The sequence below is a fragment of the Heterocephalus glaber genome, unplaced genomic scaffold (assembly GCF_053883595.1).
Source record: "Heterocephalus glaber isolate CG9 unplaced genomic scaffold, H.glaber_assembly_v1.0 deba00000936, whole genome shotgun sequence".
Lineage (NCBI taxonomy): Eukaryota > Metazoa > Chordata > Mammalia > Rodentia > Bathyergidae > Heterocephalus > Heterocephalus glaber.
Genome location: NW_028258172.1, coordinates 3,852,210 through 3,871,133, shown reverse-complemented (window position 1 = coordinate 3,871,133; position 18,924 = coordinate 3,852,210). Strand labels below are relative to the sequence as shown.

Sequence of the window (18,924 nt, the reverse complement as noted above, 5' to 3'; positions counted from 1 at the left end):
TATGTAGAAGGATCATTGTTTCCTCTATATACCCCTTTATTTCTTTCTCTTGCCTGATTGCTTTCACTAATGTTTTAGAACTATATTGAGCAGTAGTGGTGATAGAAGACATCCCTTGTCTTGTTCTTGATTTTTAGAAGGAAATCTCTCAACTTCTTCCCAATTAATATGATATTGGTTTTTGGTTTCTCATAAATGGCTTTTATCAGATTGAGTTAATGTTCTTCTATACTTATTTTCTTCAAGGTTTTTTTAAAGTTATGAATAGTTGTTTAATTTTTTAAAAAGATTTTTCTGCATCAAATGAGATGATCATGTGATTTGTATCTTTGTTTCTGTTTATGTGATGTATTACATTTATTTAGATGTGTATGTTGAAATATCCCTGCATGTCTAGGATGAATCCTACTTGGTCTTGATGGATGATCTTTCTGATGATTTATTGCTCCCTATTTGCTAGTATCTTGTTGAGGATATTATCAACAATGTTCATTCAAGAGATTTTCTTGCAGTTATCTTTTTTGGTTGGGGTCTTTTCCAGTTTGGGGATCAGGAAATACTCTATATCATTCTTAATTGTGAAAAAAATGAATGCTACCCCTCAAAGATCCAAGAAATTCAGGATGCTTACTCTGAGCAGTGTTAGTCTACATAGTGATATAGGAGAAAATATAACTCCCAATCTGCTAGATGTCAGATATGCCAAGGTTATGTCCCCCAAAACTGAAGAATAAATTCTAAGGAACAATGGAGGTTAAGAGTAGGAAATATTTTATTGATAGCTCCTCAGAGATAGGAGGGGACTTGAAAGTGGGTTGTCACAGAGGTCATTTCTCTAGGAATGTTTTATAGAGCAAAATCATGAAGTGGGTACAAAGTTACAAAGTTGGTACAAACATGGGTCAAGTTATAATCAACCAATAAGATTACAAGTACAGCTGCTTAGCTAATATTGATCCAATAGGGAAGGAGGTCAGGTAGCAAGGGTACATGGAAAGAACAAAGACATTTTTGGGAAGGGATGGCTCTGGATGCTCTGGTCACCCACGTAGGTGACTGATGTCCATCCAGACTTAATGGACTGGGTGGTACCAGTTACAATATAATCTCAAAATTCCATTCATCCTTTAGGGAAGCATGCAAGTCTGGCCATTGTGATTTTAATCTTGAAGGCTTACCTTTTTCAGATGTACCTCTAGGCATAGTTTTGATGTGTTTTCACCTTTCCACTGACTCCCTTGAGGACCTAGCCCTGACTGACTGCCTATTAATTTCTATCTAATTTAGCTGCCTATAATAATAGTACTAAAAGTTTTAGGTTGGAAAGTTAGGCAGGAAAGTAAATGAAAGATATGCAGATAGAAAAGAAGAAAAAACTTATTTTCAAGTTACATGGTTGTCTTTATACAAAATTCCTACAATTCTAAACAAAACAAAAAACAAATTTTAATGATGACTACTAAAATCTCCTAAGTCTATTCATTTCAGATGCTCATTTTTGGATTGGGTCTTTAAATTTTGGGAGTCTGATTTTTTTTTAATTCTTTGTATGTTTTAGATATTAGTCCTTTATCTGAGGGACTACTGGCTAAAAATTTTTTTCTTTTTTCTTTTTTTGGTACCAGGGATCGAACTCGGGTCCTTAGCTTGTGAGGCAGGCGGTGGAACCTCTGAGCTAAATCCCCAGCCTGTGGCTAAATTTTTTTTCCACTCTGTGGATTGTCTCTTTACTCTGTTGGTGATTTCATTTTTTTTGTTGTTGTTCCACTAAGTTTATTGGGACATTCTAGGTATAAAATACAGTTACATTCATCATTGGGATCTTGTACCATTACATGAGTATCTTGGTTCTTATTTTTTTCCCCTTCCCCTGGCCTCCCTTCACCCCCTCCACCCTTCCCTATTTGCAAGGACTTTGTTTCCATTTTTCTCCTTTTCTCATATTTTTTCTTTTCCCTTCTTTCCCTTCCCCTTCCCCTCCCACTTCCCTTACTCTTTTAGACCTTTTCTCCCTATTACACAATATCAATTACACATTTTTAAAATTATAATATCAAGATCTAGGAGACATTACCACACATGTTACAGAATTTAAAAGGACATAGAAAGCATATTACAAAAGTCTGTTTTGAAATAAATTTGACAACTTCTAAGAAGTACCTTGGAAGACAAATTAATGAAACTAACTCTGGAGGAAGTATAAAACTTGAATAGCACTTATTAAAGAAAGTATATCCCTAGCTTGAAAACCTACCTATGTGACAACAGGCTCGTATACATTTTAACTGATAAATTATATCAAACATTTAAAGCAGAAAAAAAAAGGAACACTTCTCCCCTCATTTTAGGAAATTAACATTGTGCTAATCCTAAAACTGGATAAAGATAATAGAAGAAAAAAGTATGAACATAGATAGAAATTTGTTTAACAAAACAAACCATTAGAAGTCAGATGTGGCAGTATGTAGAAAGTAGTTTTGTTATAGGGATGGCAGTGTTGGTTCAGCATTGGAAGATCCACCCCCAAAAGTCATCATTTTATCAGAGGAAAGGCAAAAGCCATATGATCCTGTCACTAGTTGGAGAAAGAGTGTTGGACTAAATTCTACAGCTGTTCATGGTAAAAGCTATCAGGAGACTAGAAGTAGAACAGAACCTTCTCAACACATCAAAGACATGTACTCCATACTTCTAGCAAAAATGTCTTATATGAATGGAGAAGATACAAGGCTTTCTCCCTAGGATGGGGAACACGGGCAGATATGCCTACTCTTCATCTGTCTATTAAACTTTGAAAACATAGGGCTAAACCAAAATAGTCTGGCAATAAAATGACACAATTACTATAGGATTGGCAAGGTAGAAAGAAAATCTTTATATGTAGGTGAAATGATCATCTACAGAGAAAATACTAAGAAATCTCTAGGAGCCCCTAGAACTTGTATTTGAATTTAGCAGGATTAGAAAACACAAGGTATATATAAAAATTCAGGTCCATGTATACTTGCTATAAATGAAGAATTGGATATTGAAATTTAAATGTTATGTAGGAGTACAAAGGACCTAGAAAAGTAAAAAGAAAAAGGAGAAAAAAAGAAAAAAAATCTGTGTTGGAAGATGTTTAGTACCTAATTTTAAGACTTCCTCTAAAGCTACAGTAATCAAGGGAATTTTCTGGTGTAAGGAAAGACATATAGATCACTGGAATAAAACAGAGAATCTAGAAATAGAACCACACATATATAGTCCACTGAGTTTTGAAAGATTATTTAACATTAGCATTTTATAGAGTATAAACTCAATTCAAGAGCCAAGGAAAAGATAGTATTTTCAGCAAATGGCACTAGAATACCTGGTATCCGTATATAAAAAATTAACATCAACCCTTTATTTCCATACATAAAAATAACTTGAAAGGATCTATGAACCTAAACATGAAAGACTAAAACTATAAAATTTTAAGAAGAAATTATAAGGGAAAATGTTTATGAATTTAGGGTAGGCAAGAACTTCCTAGTACACAAAAAAACATGATGTATAAAAGAAAGAAATTGATAAATGAACTTTATAATTTTAAATGACATCATTAAAATGAAAAGTAGTCCTTAAACAGACCATATTTACAATACATATAACCTATGACCAGAATATATAAAGAACTCTTACAGCTCATTAATAGACAATCCACTTAAAAAGTAGACACTAGAAGATGATAAATAGCCAGTACAGCACAAGGAAAGGTGTGCAACACTAGAATCAGAAAAATACTAATCAGTACAATGACAAGATTGAATTATACACTCATTAGGGAGATGAAGTTAAAAGTTTTAAAAGCCTTTTCATGACTTTTTCTTTTTGTTGGATTCTCCCCCTTTGCGTTTAATTTGTCACATCCAACGGATTCATTCTGCTGAGCTTCCTGAGGTTGTGATCCTCATTGTCTTTTCCTAGGATATTGTCTAAAATTTGTTGGAGTGCTGGTTGGTATTCATGAAGTTCCTAAGGTGCTCTTTATCATGAAAGTATCTTATTTCTCCATCCATTTTGAAAGATAGTTTTGCAGAGTACATCAATCTGGGTTGGAGGGTGTTTTCCTTTAGGGCTTGAAATACATCACTCCAAGCTCTTCTTGCCTTGAGGGTTTGCATTGAGAAGTCTGCTGTGATTCTGATGGGCTTTCCTTTGTATGTGATTTGTTTCTTTTCTCTCACTGCTTGTAGAATTTTGTTCTTCTGTTGGGTTTCTGGAATCCTATTATATGCCTATGTGTAGATTTTTTTTTTGATCAAGGCTAGCTGGAGTCCTATATGCATCACTTTTCTGTATGTCAAGTTCTTTTCCCCTGCTTGGGAAGTTTTCTGCCATCACTTCTGTGAGCAGTTTTTTTTTAATGTCATCTGCACTCTCTCCTGTTTCTTCATTGACTCCAATCAGTCTTATGTTATTCTTCTTTGCATCGTTTAGCAGCTACTGGATTGATTTCTCATGGTCCCTTACAATTTTAAAACAACTTTTCTTTTCCTGGTCACTAATTGCAATCTTATCTTCTATATCTGAAATTCTCTCCTCACATTGGTTCATTCTGCTGTGTAAACTTTCAATGGAATTTTTAATCTCCTGGAAATCTGTTTGTATCTGTTTTATGGATTCCATTTGTTTCCTGTGTTGGGATTACATCATGTTCCTCAACTCCTCTATTTTTTTATCTGTGTTCTTTCTAAATTTATTAATCATGTCTTGCACTATGGGCACCATCTCTGCTGTTATGTGAGAAATTATTTCTGATTTCATTTTTTCCAGATCCTCTTTTGTTGCCAATTCAGAGAGTCCACGTGGTTGAGTATCAGATTGTTCCATCTCTTTTCCCTTTGGGGTTGCTGTAGGTGATCTGGAAGTCGTTTTTGAGGCTTGTTTACGTGTCTTCTCATTTTGATGGGGGTTGGGGGGTGCTGCTGGCACCCATGCGGCTCACCTCCTCTGCCCTGGGAACAATGGAATGGCTACTGGGGAGCCTCCTCCTGGGCTCTGGGATTGGCTCACCTCCTCTGCCCTGGGAACAGTGGAATGGTGGCCAGGGAGCCTCCTCCTGGGTGCTGGGATTGGCTCACCTCCTCTGCCCTCTCATCTCTAAATATTTCAGCATGCATTTTAATTCTCAGAAACTTGACTATTGTAGAATGTGAACATCACTGGTAGTGATTTGTGGTAAAAATATTTTGATCTTGTTCCCTTAGATAATGTACACAAAGCTCTGGCCAGAGAGGAGAGAGAGAGAGAGCACTTCTCCAACAAACTGCTTGTTTTGCTATGGCAGACTTTCAGTATGGAGATTAATTCCAAATCCAACACAGGTCTCTGCAATTTGCACCTCCACGCTGCTGACAAGTAGTGGCCACCATGAAGCTTAGAAAGGTGTCATGTTACTACTGAAATTATTTTTCACAGATGCTTCACTTCTGAGACCATTCAGGAAATAGAGTCCTGGTAGAGATAAACAAAGCGTCACCTGCGGTCACCTGCTCCACAGCCTCTGGTGAATTCTTTTGTGGAAAAAGTTTTTAATAGAATGAGATCCCAGTTGTTGATTCTTTGTACTACTTGTCATGCAGTTTGGTTTTGTTTCATGACGTCATCGCCTAACCCTATGTCCTCAAGAGTTCTACCTAATCTCTCTTCAAGAAGATTTAGTGTTTTCTATTTTAATATTTAGATCTTTGATCCATTTTGATTTTAGTTTAGTGCATGGTGAGAGATGTGGGTCTAATTTTAATCTTTAACATGTAGAAAGCCAGTTTTTCAGCACCATGTATTAAAGAGGCTAACTTTCCTCCAGTGAACATGTTTGGCCCCTTTGTCAAAGGTAAGGTGTTGAGTGTGTCTGGTTCTGTTTCTGCCTCTTTTAGTCTGTTCCATTGGTCCTCAAGCCAGTACCATGCTGGGTTTTTTTCCACAGTGGCTCTGTATTATAATTTCAAGTCACCGATTGTGATGCCCCCTGACTTGCCTTTGTCTCTCAATTGTTTTGGCTATTCTAGGTTTCTTCTGGTTCCAAATAAATTTTAGGAATGTTTTCTCTAGTTCTGTGAAGTATGCTAATGGTAATTGGGATTGCATTAAATCTGTATAGCAATTTGGGGAGTACGGCCATTTTCACTCTGTTGGTTCTTCCTACCCATGAGTAAGGGATATCTTTCCATCTTCTGTTACCTTCAGATGAAGAAGTAAAAATGGCAAGCAAATATATGAAAAAATATTCAACATCACTGGTCATCCAAGAGATGCAAATTAAAACAATGCTGAGATTCCTTCTCACTTCAGAAAGAACGGCTATTATCAAGAAATCAGCCAACAACAAATGCTGGTGACCATTGTGGAAATCAGTGTGGAGATTCCTCAAAAAATTAGGTTTACAGTTCTCATTTGATCCAGCTATTCCTCTGCTAGATATCTCCCCCCCAAAATTAAAAGGATCATACAACAACAATATATGCACACCCATGTTTATAATGACACAGTTTGCAACAGTTAAATCTTGGAAACTACTCAAATGCCCATCAACTGATGAATGGATAGAAAAGATGTGGGGTTTTTTTATATAATGGGGTACTACTCAGCCATAAAGAAAGTTGAATTTGAGACATTTATAGCTAAATGGATGCAACTTGAGACTCCTACTCTTAAGTGAAATAATTTTAGGTGAAATATTTTATCTCAGCAATAAGAAAAGTAACTAAGATTGTAGGCAATTGACAAAGGGTTCAAAACACCTTGGATGGAGGTAGGCATTTCAGCTAACTTGTGCTCATAGAGGATGAGACTATCATCTCACTGGCAACAGACCTCCTCCTCTGGAAAAGGAAATGCCACTCATGCTTTGAGGAAGGCCTTATGCCTTTGATTTTCCATTTCCAGGTAGCACTTAACTACACTACCAGGTAAAAAAAATCCTTTGTTTTATTTAAAATTAATCTGGGACTTCAGTATCACCTGCCTGGCAACATACATTTTGTAAACAGAAGTAGACAAGGAGAGAGAAGGGAGGATTTTCTAAAGGCACTCATCCAGTTAGGGCTAGCTGTGCTCTGCTAATTTCTATTAAGTGTCAGTGGGAGAGCTCTTATCCATGATTTCATCTAGTGATGGTTGTTGCCACCTTAATTGAACTGGTTATAAATTAAGAAGGTTTGTCTTGATCCTACAAAATGCCATTATTTATATTGACATTATAAGGTGGCTTATGCTAATGATTTTTATTTTAATCTTAATAACCAGTAATATATCTGACTACTCACTCTGGTATATGTACATACATACATTCATGGACATATACTCACATGTGTACACATGTGCACACATATGTAACTTGGTGTAAGCTCATTATAATGTCCAAATCACTGTGGTGAAGGAGATAATCATGAAAGAGCAGTTGGGTACAGTTGGAAGAAAAAGGCACTATCATTTTTACCTGCTTCCTATGTGCCACATAGTCTGCTTGGGGACTTTACACATGTTATCATATTTAATCCTCACCACATAACATGTAAATTAGTTGTGATCATTCCTGTGTGAGGATAAGGATGCCAAGGCTGAGTGAAGTAAGATGAGATGATTAGATAATATCACTTTCCTGCTTGTTAAACTTCTAAGATTTCCCCTTTCTCCTAAGCATAAATTTCCTAACTCATCCCAACTAATCCTAGCTGTCAAGCTGAATTCTAACTTCTGTGAAGTTCCCCAGTTTCACTTAGGCCCCAGTCCCCTTTGCAGTAGATTTTCCAGCCATACTGATATTTGTGTAATTCATTTAATTTTCCATATTTTTCTGCTCTGGGGCCATTGTTCATGTTATTCCCTCTACCTAGACTACTTTCTACTGTGTCCATTTGTACTCACCAGCTAGCTCCCTCATACTTGTTCTTCAGGTCTCAGCTTAGATATCACATCCTCAGATTCTGAGGAAACCTCTGCACTATCCTCTTGACTCTGTAGTATTGTTCACACTGTTAGGGCATTTTTTTGGATCCTTTCATTGTGTTCTGCATCTCCTCCCTACTTTCATCATATGCTTGTATATATAATCATGTGTTCAGGGTCCATTTTCCTCAGTAAATCAAGCTTCTTATCCATATACTGTCCTGTTCTCTGCACTATCCCTAACATCTACTACAATGCTTGGCATATGATAGGTGTTTGATAAATACCTGTTGAATGAATTTATATATTATCCCTCTGTATCTCATACATAGTAAGTGCTCAACAATTAGAGTTAAAAATATAATTGGAGTTGTTGTTATTTTCCAAAGGCAAACAAATAGTCAAGGGCAGAACCAGGATTTATACCCATGTATGATCTAAAGTGTATATTCCTTTCATGATATGACTCTTCCTGCAGAAATTGGTTGTGGGCCCAAAATTGCCTTAACTGGTTATATGAATTAGTGTAAGGCACTGTACCTCTCTGAATCTCAATTTTCCCTGCTGTAAAATTGGGGTAGGGGAAGGCAAATTTCAGATTGTTCTGCATGTTACCTAGAAGAGGAGAACAGAAGCCTAGATATGAGAGGATCTAAATAAATAATTGACCAACATAAACCAGTATCATTTCTCTGCAAGACAGTTGAACAGCTATACCACGAACTCTTGATATGTTTATGCACTTCATCCTGGTAACCTCAGTTAAAGATAGTCTGTAGTAGTGAGTGTTTTGTAGGTTCAAATCTCAACAATCAATTTATTAACTTTATAGTCCTGGGAAAGTTACTATTCTGAACCCCAATTTCCTTCTCTAAAAATGGAATAACAACCATACCTTTACTCCTTTCTAAAGCAAAGACAATGAAATAACATTGAAAAAAGTTCTTGAGTACAGAAAGAGAAGAACTCCCATCATTCTACCCATCTAACACAGTTCTTTCTGTGATCCTGGGCCATTGAAGGACACCTCTTGAAGCAGGAGCCTCAGGAAGTGCTATGAGAAAAAGAACCTGAAGACAGAAGCTGACTGATTCAGAAGTCAAAGGCCAAGGTGTGGGGCTGGAGTATACATGGGATAGGCTAGGACAGAGGAGAAGGCTAACTACTGAGGCAGACAAAAGGAGATGCCAAATATGAGTAAGGGGGATGGTCAGACAGGTCCAGAGAATCAGGGAGTAAGGGGGCCAGTGGAATGACAGCAATATGCCTCAGAAGGGCCTCCTTCCAAAATATTATAAGCCTCTTCTGTAGGTAGACTTCAAATGGTGTTAAATGTCCTTGAAATCACATCTTTTCAGTTCCTTTTCTTCTTTAGTCACATGCATATATATTTTTAAATTTCAATCTTAGTACTAATACTTGCAATCTTAATGCGTATACCTTTTCATTGAGTAAGAATTTCCAACATTTTTCATGTTGCAACTCTCTGACTGCTAAATATTCTGGCTTTCCCCATAGCCCAGAAAACACATCTCTGTGTATTAACTTTTTGTTTATTTGATTAAACTTCCAGGTGTCGGATTCCTAAACCAGAGGGTATATAATTGAAATTTAATCACTATAAATATTTTTTAAATAAAAGAGTGATCCCAAATAGTTCTCTTCCCACTCATGGAACTGATGAGTAGACACTATAGCTGTGCTATCTAGTATGAGAGCAATTAGCCATATATGGTTGTTGAAATGGATAGTTTAGTTTTATTAAAATTAAATTCAAAATTCAGTTCCTCAATTACATAAAATGCATTTTTACATGCTCTATGGTCTAGGGCTACTGTGTTAGAAAGCACAAATACAAAATATTTCTATCACTACAGAAAATTTACTGTACAGTGTTTCTCTAGACTTTCTCAAGAAGTCTCTCTTTGCATCTTAGATGGAATTTCTTTGTGGTTTGGGACTTTTCTGTTCATTGAGAGACATCTCTGGGCCATGTCCACTGAATGTGCTTCCTTGAATCAATCTCATACCTAAACTCATACCTAATCTCATACTTAAAATTCATCTCATATTTGCAAATGAACCAAGGAAACAAAATTAATCCTATTTGACATCCACTGAGCTTTGTTCTTAAAAGAAAGCATCTCCTTGCAAATGAAAACAAAGCTGAGATTCCACTTCACTCCAGAAAGAATGGCTGCTATCATGAAATCAATCAATAACAAATGCTGACGGGGCTGTGGGGAAAGAGGAACCCTGCTCCACTGCTGGTGGGAGTGTAGACTGGTGCAACCACTGTGGAAATCAGTATGGAGATACCTCAAAGAACTAGGACTGGAAGTCCCATTTGACCCTGCTATTCCACTGCTGGGGATCTTCCCCAAAGAATTCAAAGAATCATACCACAGTGATATATGTGCACCCATGCTCATAGCAGCGCAGTTTCTAATAGCTAAAACTTGTAATAGCTAAAACTTGGAAACAGCCCAAATGCCCATCAACTGGAGACTGGATCAAGAAAATGTGGTTTTTTTATAAAATGGAGTAGTACTCAGCCATAAAAATTGAGAAATTAGAGACATTTATAGCTAAGTGGATGCACATTGAGGCAATACTCTTAAGTGAAATAAATAGGACACACATGTGGAAATACAGAATAGTTTCTCTGGTGTGAGAAACTGAAAGTGTAAATAAGGACTAAATGTATAATAGGTAATGTGAAATAGGAAGAAAAAGGGCAAAGGGGAAGGAAGTGGGAGGGCTAGGGGAAAGGATAGAAGGGAATGGGATTAATATGAGAAAATGGAAAAATAGGAAAAGAATCTTTGTAAATAGGGAGGACTGGAGGGGTGGAAGGGGGGGCTGGGCAAGGGTGAACAATAAGAACCAAGAGAGACTATGTAAAGGTGCAAATTTCCAATGATGAATGTCATTATATTGTATACCTAAAATGTACCAATGATTAGAATGAATAATCGATAATGTAAAATAGGAAGAAAAAGTCCAAAGGGGTAGGGGTAGTGGGAGGGTCAGGGGAAAGGAAAGAAGGGAAAGGAAAAAATGATGAGAAATGGAAAAAATGGAAATAAAGTTTTATAAATAGGGAAGGGTGGAGGGCGTGAAGGGAGGGCTAGGAATGGGGAAAAAATAGGAACCAAGATGCATTATATAAAGGTACAATTCCCAATGAGAAATGTAATTGTGTTGTATACCTACAATGTACCAATAAAAGAATTTAATACAAAAAAAAAAAAGAAAGCATCTCCTAATATTTCTATGGGATAGCTTTTGGTTAGCTTTGCCTAGAGAGAGAGGAATGTGGGAAAGATAGTTTAGAAGGGAAACCCCAGCTCATGGCCTAATTCTGTTCTCCATTTCCACTTTCCTTCTCTCTTCTGCTGGCCTGCTTGCTGCTTTTGGGGAACCACAGGAACAAGACCCTGCAGATGGAGAAGATCAAGGCCCGGCTGAAGGCTGAGTTTGAGGCACTTGAGTCAGAGGAAAGGCACCTGAAGGAATACAAGCAGGAGATGGACCTCCTGTTACAGGAGAAGATGGCCCATGTGGAGGAACTCCGACTGATCCATGCTGATATTAATGTGGTATGTGGCTGCCTACTTGGAGCTTGTGGGCCCCTTAAGAAAAAGGCTGTAGTGAGTGCTGTGGCCTTTCCTTGAGATGTACCTGTGAATACCCTCGGAGAGTAGGCATCAGGCTGTGGTAGAGTGAAGGAATCTTGTTTTGAGACCCACACTGACATTGTCACTGATTGCCCACTTATCATTGGGCAAGTCCCTTCTCTCTGGGCCTCATTTTTTCTCTCAGCCCCCATGAAAGGGATACAGTAACCTCCAAGGACTCTTTCAGCCATGATGTGCTCTCATTCTGGGAGTCTGAGAGGTAAGAGATAATAGCCTTGGGGAAAAGTAGAGCAAGGAACCAGCCTCTGAGGCACAGTTAAAGGTGTTCCAAAGCTTCCAACCAGCCTGAACAAATTACCTGTGCTCCATTATCAAATAGAACTCCTTCATTAGATTGTCTCTTTTGGAAACTCTTAGAACATGGGAAATTAACTGACTGCTGAATTGATAAGCTTCCTTCTTTTGGAGTAATTAAAGCAGAGTCTGGAGTGCTGTACTGCTGATTCTCTCACAAGAAAGGAGGTTAGAAGGACTGACCTGTAAAGTAATTTCCAATCCATAGAGCCTATGAATATTAGAATTTTTAAAAAATAACTTTTGAAGGAGCTAAGTTTCTATCCTTGGAAAACTCGTTTCTGTGGTAATACTCATTTCCTGATGTTATCAGGCCTAAGATCTTAAAAGAAATATAAAGATTTGGACACTAGGCACCTAGGATTTTCTGGTAGAGATCAGATTCCTAGGTCTCATGAGGAACTGGCAGTTTTGCTGCCAACTAATGAAAGCCACAGAGCCAATGAAATAAAGATATTTGCCACAGAGGGCCTGAAAATTTAAGCCAGTCAATCTCAGATTTGAAAATCAGAGTCACCTGGAAGATATGTTAAAACACAAATTGTCAGACTCGACTCTATGACAAACGAACAGCCAACATCATACTAAATGGTCAAAAATTGAAAATGTTCACTCTAAAATTACGAATAAGAAAAGAATGTCCACTATCACCAGTCCTATCCAATATCGTTCTGGAAACATTAGCCAGAACAATTACACAAGAGAAAGAAATAAAAGGAATAAGTGTAGGAAAGGAAGAAGTTAAATTATTATTTGCAGATGACATGATACTCTACATAGAAGAGTATCTCCACCAAAAGACTCCTAGAATTAATAACCAAATTCAGTAGCATGGCAGGATACAAAGTCAACACTCATAAACACTCCATAAAATGGAGTATTACTCAGCCATAAAAAATGAGAAATTAGAAACATTTATAGCTAAATGGATGCACATTGAGGTGATACTCTTAAGTGAAATAAATAGGACACACACGTGCAAATATCGAGTGGTTTCACTAGTGTGAGAAGCTGAAAGTGTAAATAAGGACGAAAAGGTATAATAGATAATGTGAAATAGGAAGAAAAGGTGCAAATGAGAAGGGGAAGTGGGAGGGGTAGGGGAAAGGAAAGAAGGGAATGGAATTAATATGAGAAAATGAAAAAAGGGAAACAAAGTCTTTGTAAATAGGGAGGGATGGAGGGGTTGAAGGGAGGGCAGGGGAATGGGGAAAAAAATAAAAACCAAGAAAGATTATGTAAAGGTGTAAATTTCCAATGATGAATGTCATTATATTGTATACCTAAAATGTACCAATAAAATTAATTTTAAAAAAAACAAAGTCAACACTCAGAAATCCATAGCATTTCTGTACACAAACAACAAACTCACTGAAAGAGAAATTAGGCAAACTATACCTTTCATAATAGTATCAAGAAAAGTGAAATACTTAGGAGTCAATTTAATGAAGGAAGTAAAAGACCTTTACATTGAAAATGACAGTACTTGAAAAAAGAGGTCAAGGAAGATATCAGAAACTGGAATAACAGATATTAAGAAACAGAGTTTCTAATTTTATATGTCTGGAATGGAGCCTGAGAATTTGCATTTCTGAGTTCCTGAATGATGCTGCTGTTGCTAATCTGGCAAATGCATTTTTTAAATTTATATATTAATTGGTACATTTTAGGTATACAATACATTTACATTTATCATTGGGTGTTTGTACCTGAACATGATGTATCTTAGTTCTTATTTTTTTTTCCATTATCTATGTGCCCTTCACCCCCGCCACCCTTCCCTATTTACATAGACTTTGTTTCCATTCTTTTTTTCTTTCTCATAATTTTTCCTTTCCTTTCTTCCCTTTCCCCTTCCCCTCCCGCCACCCCTCCACCTCTGGACCTTTTCCTATTTCAAATTACCAGTTATTCATTTTAATCATTTTCATCCTTATTTACACTTTCAGTTTCTCACACTAGAGATACTATTCGGTATTTACACGTAAGGGCCGGGGATTTAGCTCAGTGGTTCTGCTGCCTGCCGGGCAAATGCACTTTGAGAACCACTGATCTAGGAGAAAGGTCACTGTTCTAGGTGACAGAAGCCCTGAGTCCTTGTTCCTAAGAAAATTTTCCCTGGAAAAGTCCCCTCATGTCTGAGCTTTGGTGCTTTCACCAGGAAAATGGTGTTAGGGTGAACTAAATGAATTCTAAAGGCCATCCCAACTCTGACATGTTATATTTGAACTATACTGTTTATTGAGCCTTTAACCTGTTCGCCCCTGTATTATATGTGCTTTATATAAATTTGACCATTGAATCTTCACTAAGATTGCATGAGGTATACACTATTAAACTGTCACCATTACAAAGGTGAAGAAACATGATTGACCAGAGTATGTGGCAAATTTAGGATTTAAACATAGATTGGCCTGGATCTGGAGCCTGTGTTAGTATCCACTCAGTTATAAAAACCTCTCCAAGAAATTTGGGTTCTTTTTTCTGTACCTACCCCACTCTATTTTCCAGATGGAAAACACCATCAAACAGTCTGAGAATGACCTAAACAAACTGCTAGAGTCTACCCGCCGGCTACATGATGAGTATAAGCCCCTGAAGGAACATGTGGATGCTCTGCGTATGACTCTGGGCTTGCAAAGGCTTCCTGACTTATGTGAAGAAGAGGAGAAGCTCTCTTTGGAGTAAGCTGCTTGACTTCTGTCTACCCCCTTCCCATACACACAGAGACATGTATATATGCACAAAGCCTGGCCTGAAAGTCAGGGTACCTAGTCCTAGTCTTAGGCCTGTCAATAACTGGCTCATTGTGTAACCTTGGGCAAGTCTATCCTGGGATCTTACACCAGAAGAATGATGATTAAACTAGAATTACTGAATGGCTTTAGTAATTCTTTGTATGATTTTGACAAGACTTATTATGACTCTTAAGAGATCACTTATAAAGTCCCGGTCTCTAAAGGATGTCCAGAAAACTTTAAATATACAATATATTTAGCTTTTATAGTCTCTTTCAGCAAGTCTAGGGCTTCATCTTGTGACCTAGAGTTAAAAACTAGGCTCACTTTAAATGCAGACAGATTTCAGCCGAGTAAAAGGAAGCATTTCCTATATGTACAACAGATTGCCTGTGGGAGTGTTGAGCTTCCTAATCCTAGAAATACGTAAAGATAGATGCCTGGGTATGCTTCATACGCATACTACAAATGACCATGGGATGAAATGGACTTTGGGAACCTTGCTAGCCCTGCAATTTCTTGCTCATCTTAGTTCTGTCAGAGATAAGGAAAAGGAAGGTTAATGTTCCTAGCAGATAATGAACCTGGTACCCAAGGAAAAGAACCTTGTATTGGGCAGGGTTTAGGAACATTCTGAAGTGAACTGTGGTCTAACCCTTGGTTCTTGGCATGGAATCTTTAAAGAGGAGCAAAGTTCTTGCTTTCAGAATGATCCAGCCAGTGTCTCTCATTTCCAAAGTTACTTTGAGAAACAGAAAGCAGAATGGCAGACGGAGCCTCAGGAGCCCCCTATCCCTGAGTCCTTGGCCGCTGCAGCCGCTGCCGCCCAACAACTCCAAGTGGCTAGAAAGCAGGACACTCGGCAGACAGCCACCTTCAGGCAGCAGCCTCCACCTATGAAGGTACGTGAGCTAGGTAGGGGTTGTGTAGGAAGCAAAGTATCCTCCCATGGAAGTCCCATGGGGTCTGGGACTTTAGCCTTATCTTGGGGGTCTTCCTTAAAACAGCCTTTGCTTGTGGCACAGAGAAAGGAGTGCTATGTTGGGTCTTCTGTTTTTGTTGTCCCACATTCCCAGAGGAGATAGAATGCAAGAAGTTTGACAATCTTTGCTGAAGTATAATTTTCTAAAAGTAAAAACATAACTTTTATACAAATATATAGTGAGTATGTGTCATTAATGAGGGAGCAAGCAGGATTACAAAGCAGCTTCCAAAAACATCTAAAGAACAAATAAATTCGAGGAAAAAAAGGAATGCTGAAATAAATTAGCTCTACCAAACACCATGTAATGTGAAAAATCTACAGTATGTACTATTTTGGCCTTTACTGAAAAATTTGCTGATTTCTGTCGAGGAAAATTTGATAATCTCTGGGTGGTCCTGTTAGACAATAGTCCAGTATAATGCTAATTGACATGTAGTCCTCATTTTGCCTTATTTCTCAGTTTTGCATGTATTTTCTCAGCATACCTCTATGATCTGGGTTATTCATTTTTTGTAGTCTCCAAGAGCACTGGTTTCTACATAGGTCTCTTACTGATTACTGTTCTCTCTTGATTAGATATCACATTGTTTTTAGGGCCCCTGAGAAGTCTGAGCCATGACCTAGAAGAATCTGAGCACTAACTTTCTTTGTCTCGTGCTCCCACCAGGCCTGTTTGTCATGCCACCAGCAAATTCACCGGAATGCACCCATATGCCCTCTGTGCAAAGCCAAAAGTCGGTCCCGGAACCCCAAGAAGCCCAAAAGGAAACAGGATGAATGAAGAAAGGGGGAACACATGGAACTCTTCTGCTCAGTCCCTTGGCCAGAATGATTGATGTCCTGATGTGAAAAAAAAACCCTTCTCAACCCCTACCATGTCTCCCATTTAATGTGATAAAAGCACAACCTCTCTCTCACTTTGCTCTAATTTCTTTCTGTGCTTTGCATTTCTAGTTTAGGAAGAGGGGTTCAGGTGCTGATGATTTTGATGATCCCTTCTGTACCATCAACATTTTAGCATCTGCCCTTGTTTGGAGCTGAGGGCAGGGTGAAAGACTCACATATAATTCTCTGTCAGTTGTGTTTGAGGCCTAAATCTTAAGAGATGTGGGATCTGGGGACTGGGAGCAGCCCATATCTTCTTTCAGGAAAAAGCTTCAGTGTTTTCTTTCCATGTATCTTTGCTTATGCTCTGAAAGGACAACAATCTTGCTGGACTTTCCAACAGGCTGAGTGTATATATCTCCCTCATCCCCACACTGATCCTTAAGGCCCAGAGGTAGCTTAGACAAACCTTCTTTTGCATATTCATTTGTGAGACCTATTCTATAGTTCTCCCTACTCAGGTCTCCCAGTTATACTAACATTCTTAGGTAGTAAGCTGTGTGTCTGGGGATCCTGATATCTGTAGGCCTTTTCCCCATACCTCTAATCTTTACTAATCTATAGAAGTTTCCCACAGAGAAAATAAGGAGCTGGACTCACTCTACACATCCTGTCTAACTCACTGCCTAAGACACTGGGGTCAAGGGCTCTATTTTAGGGGGCTTCCTTAGATTAAGAGGGACCCCAGGCTGATACTTGTATGCTTAGTTTAAAAATAGAACAGGCCTCAAGCTCCTCAAGCTCCACAGGTCTCTTTTCACAAAAGCTGAGTCTATTAGTCGAGTCACTGTTGGACTTAAAGGATGAGAATGGGGACAGGCTGACTGAAAAATTTTAGCCCCAATTCTTGGCCCCTGGCTTGAGCAGAGAGATGTCTTTCCTTCTTTCCTTAATTGTAGTTTTAAGTTGCCACAGTATATGTGTTCATAATATGAAAGATTCCTCTGCTCTTTGAAATTAAGAGTGTTAGGTCTGTACAAATCTTTTTAAATAAACATTTGTTCATTGGAGTAATGCTGACTGAGTGCTGCTATGTAAAGGATAATATAAAAGATGTAGTACCATTTACCATTTTGGATAGCTTTTTGCTTTTATTAATTCCAGCTTAGAAATGAGAAAGCCAATCATCATGGTGCAATAATTTAACCAATTATCATAATAATTTCCATTTACTCAGTACCTATTCTGTGCCAGGTCTGTATGCAAGATACTTTATACAAATGGTTGTATTTAATTTTTAAATCAGTCTTACAAGCTAAGTTCTTATTATAATTTTCCCAAAAAAAGCAAACTGAGAAGTTAAATAACTTATCCAGAATTAACTAGGAAAAGGAAGGTTCCAGATTTGAAGGCAGATTTTTCTGATTCCAGAGCCCATTTTTATTTCTACTTATCCATCATATTGTCCTATTTAAACATTTCTCCCTTTGGGAAAAGCTTGTTGGAGGAGGTGGTTGAAATAGCTCTCAATGTAAATTGGAGACTAGATATCTAGTGACTGATTTATGCAGGCCTATAAAGACCTGGTCCCCTATAGGAATACCATAGGGTAGAACTCAGAAGAGGCATCTCAGCTTTAGAACACCCTACAGGGTATATGTTGGTTGCCATTAGGACTGCATCATAGTTCAGCATGTCCCTGTATTGAATCCTGTCCACTTGGCTTCCCTTTCCTTCTCTGCTCTTTATTTCTCTTTCTTTGCATCAGTATTGATTCCAAAGTCTCCCTAATTATTATCCTCTTGTCACTAAAATGTCTCAGTACCAAGGAACTTAACAACTGACAAAGCCCTCTCTGTGCCTCATTGTCCTCATCTGGCAAATGGGGGAAATAACACCTACTTCATGAGGCTGTTGTGAGCAAAGCCAGGTATACAGTAAGAACTCAAATATTAATTTCTCTCTCTTCCCTGTGCCACTGGAATCATGTAGATTAGAGGACTAGTCAAAAGAAATACTATTCATCTTGTCTGACATTACTCCATCATCTGAGGTTTTAGTTTCACTACAAGCCTGTTTTTGAGGTTGCCATGGTTCAGCCTGAGCAAAGGGAGGGCACCAATCTGTAGAAATGGGGTTGTACTTTAATCTCTATAGGGTCAGTGGGTCCCTTTACAGTATAGGAGGCACAGTAATTGCTCTGCATTTTGGTGGGATACAAGTTCAGGTCTGTCAATTCTGTTATACTAAAAGTAACAGAAGTTGTTCTCTGAGCACCACAAGCCAGGCAAGCCAGGGCTCCTCCTGAATGGGAAGAAAATAATCATGTATTGAGCACCCACACCTGGCAGACACTTGGTGCTGCCATCTTATGACACTGCTATCTCATTTAGTCTTTTTGGATTATTTGTGTGAAACAATGTATCCCAAACTTACAAATTTAAAACAGCCACCATTTATTTGCTCA

At 38.1% G+C, this 18,924-nt stretch overlaps 1 protein-coding gene across 6 annotated transcripts in view; it reads left to right on the top strand.

The window, feature by feature from the left end:
* Positions 1–17,531, top strand: part of Zc4h2 (zinc finger C4H2-type containing) — a 48,088-nt gene extending 30,557 nt beyond the window's left edge. For 5 of the 6 annotated variants that reach the window (XM_004872256.4, XM_021250213.2, XM_013068317.3 and 2 more), the window contains 4 exons: positions 11,345–11,516; positions 14,421–14,593; positions 15,387–15,549; positions 16,300–17,531. In XM_004872256.4, coding sequence (XP_004872313.1) covers positions 11,345–11,516; positions 14,421–14,593; positions 15,387–15,549; positions 16,300–16,413 — 622 coding nt within the window. In that variant the 3' untranslated portion in view covers positions 16,414–17,531. Of the gene's footprint in view, positions 1–8,936; positions 9,026–11,344; positions 11,517–14,420; positions 14,594–15,386; positions 15,550–16,299 lie in introns of all 6 variants that reach the window. The other variant, XM_087208144.1, reaches the window with a different exon arrangement.
* The last annotated feature ends 1,393 nt before the right edge of the window (positions 17,532–18,924 follow it).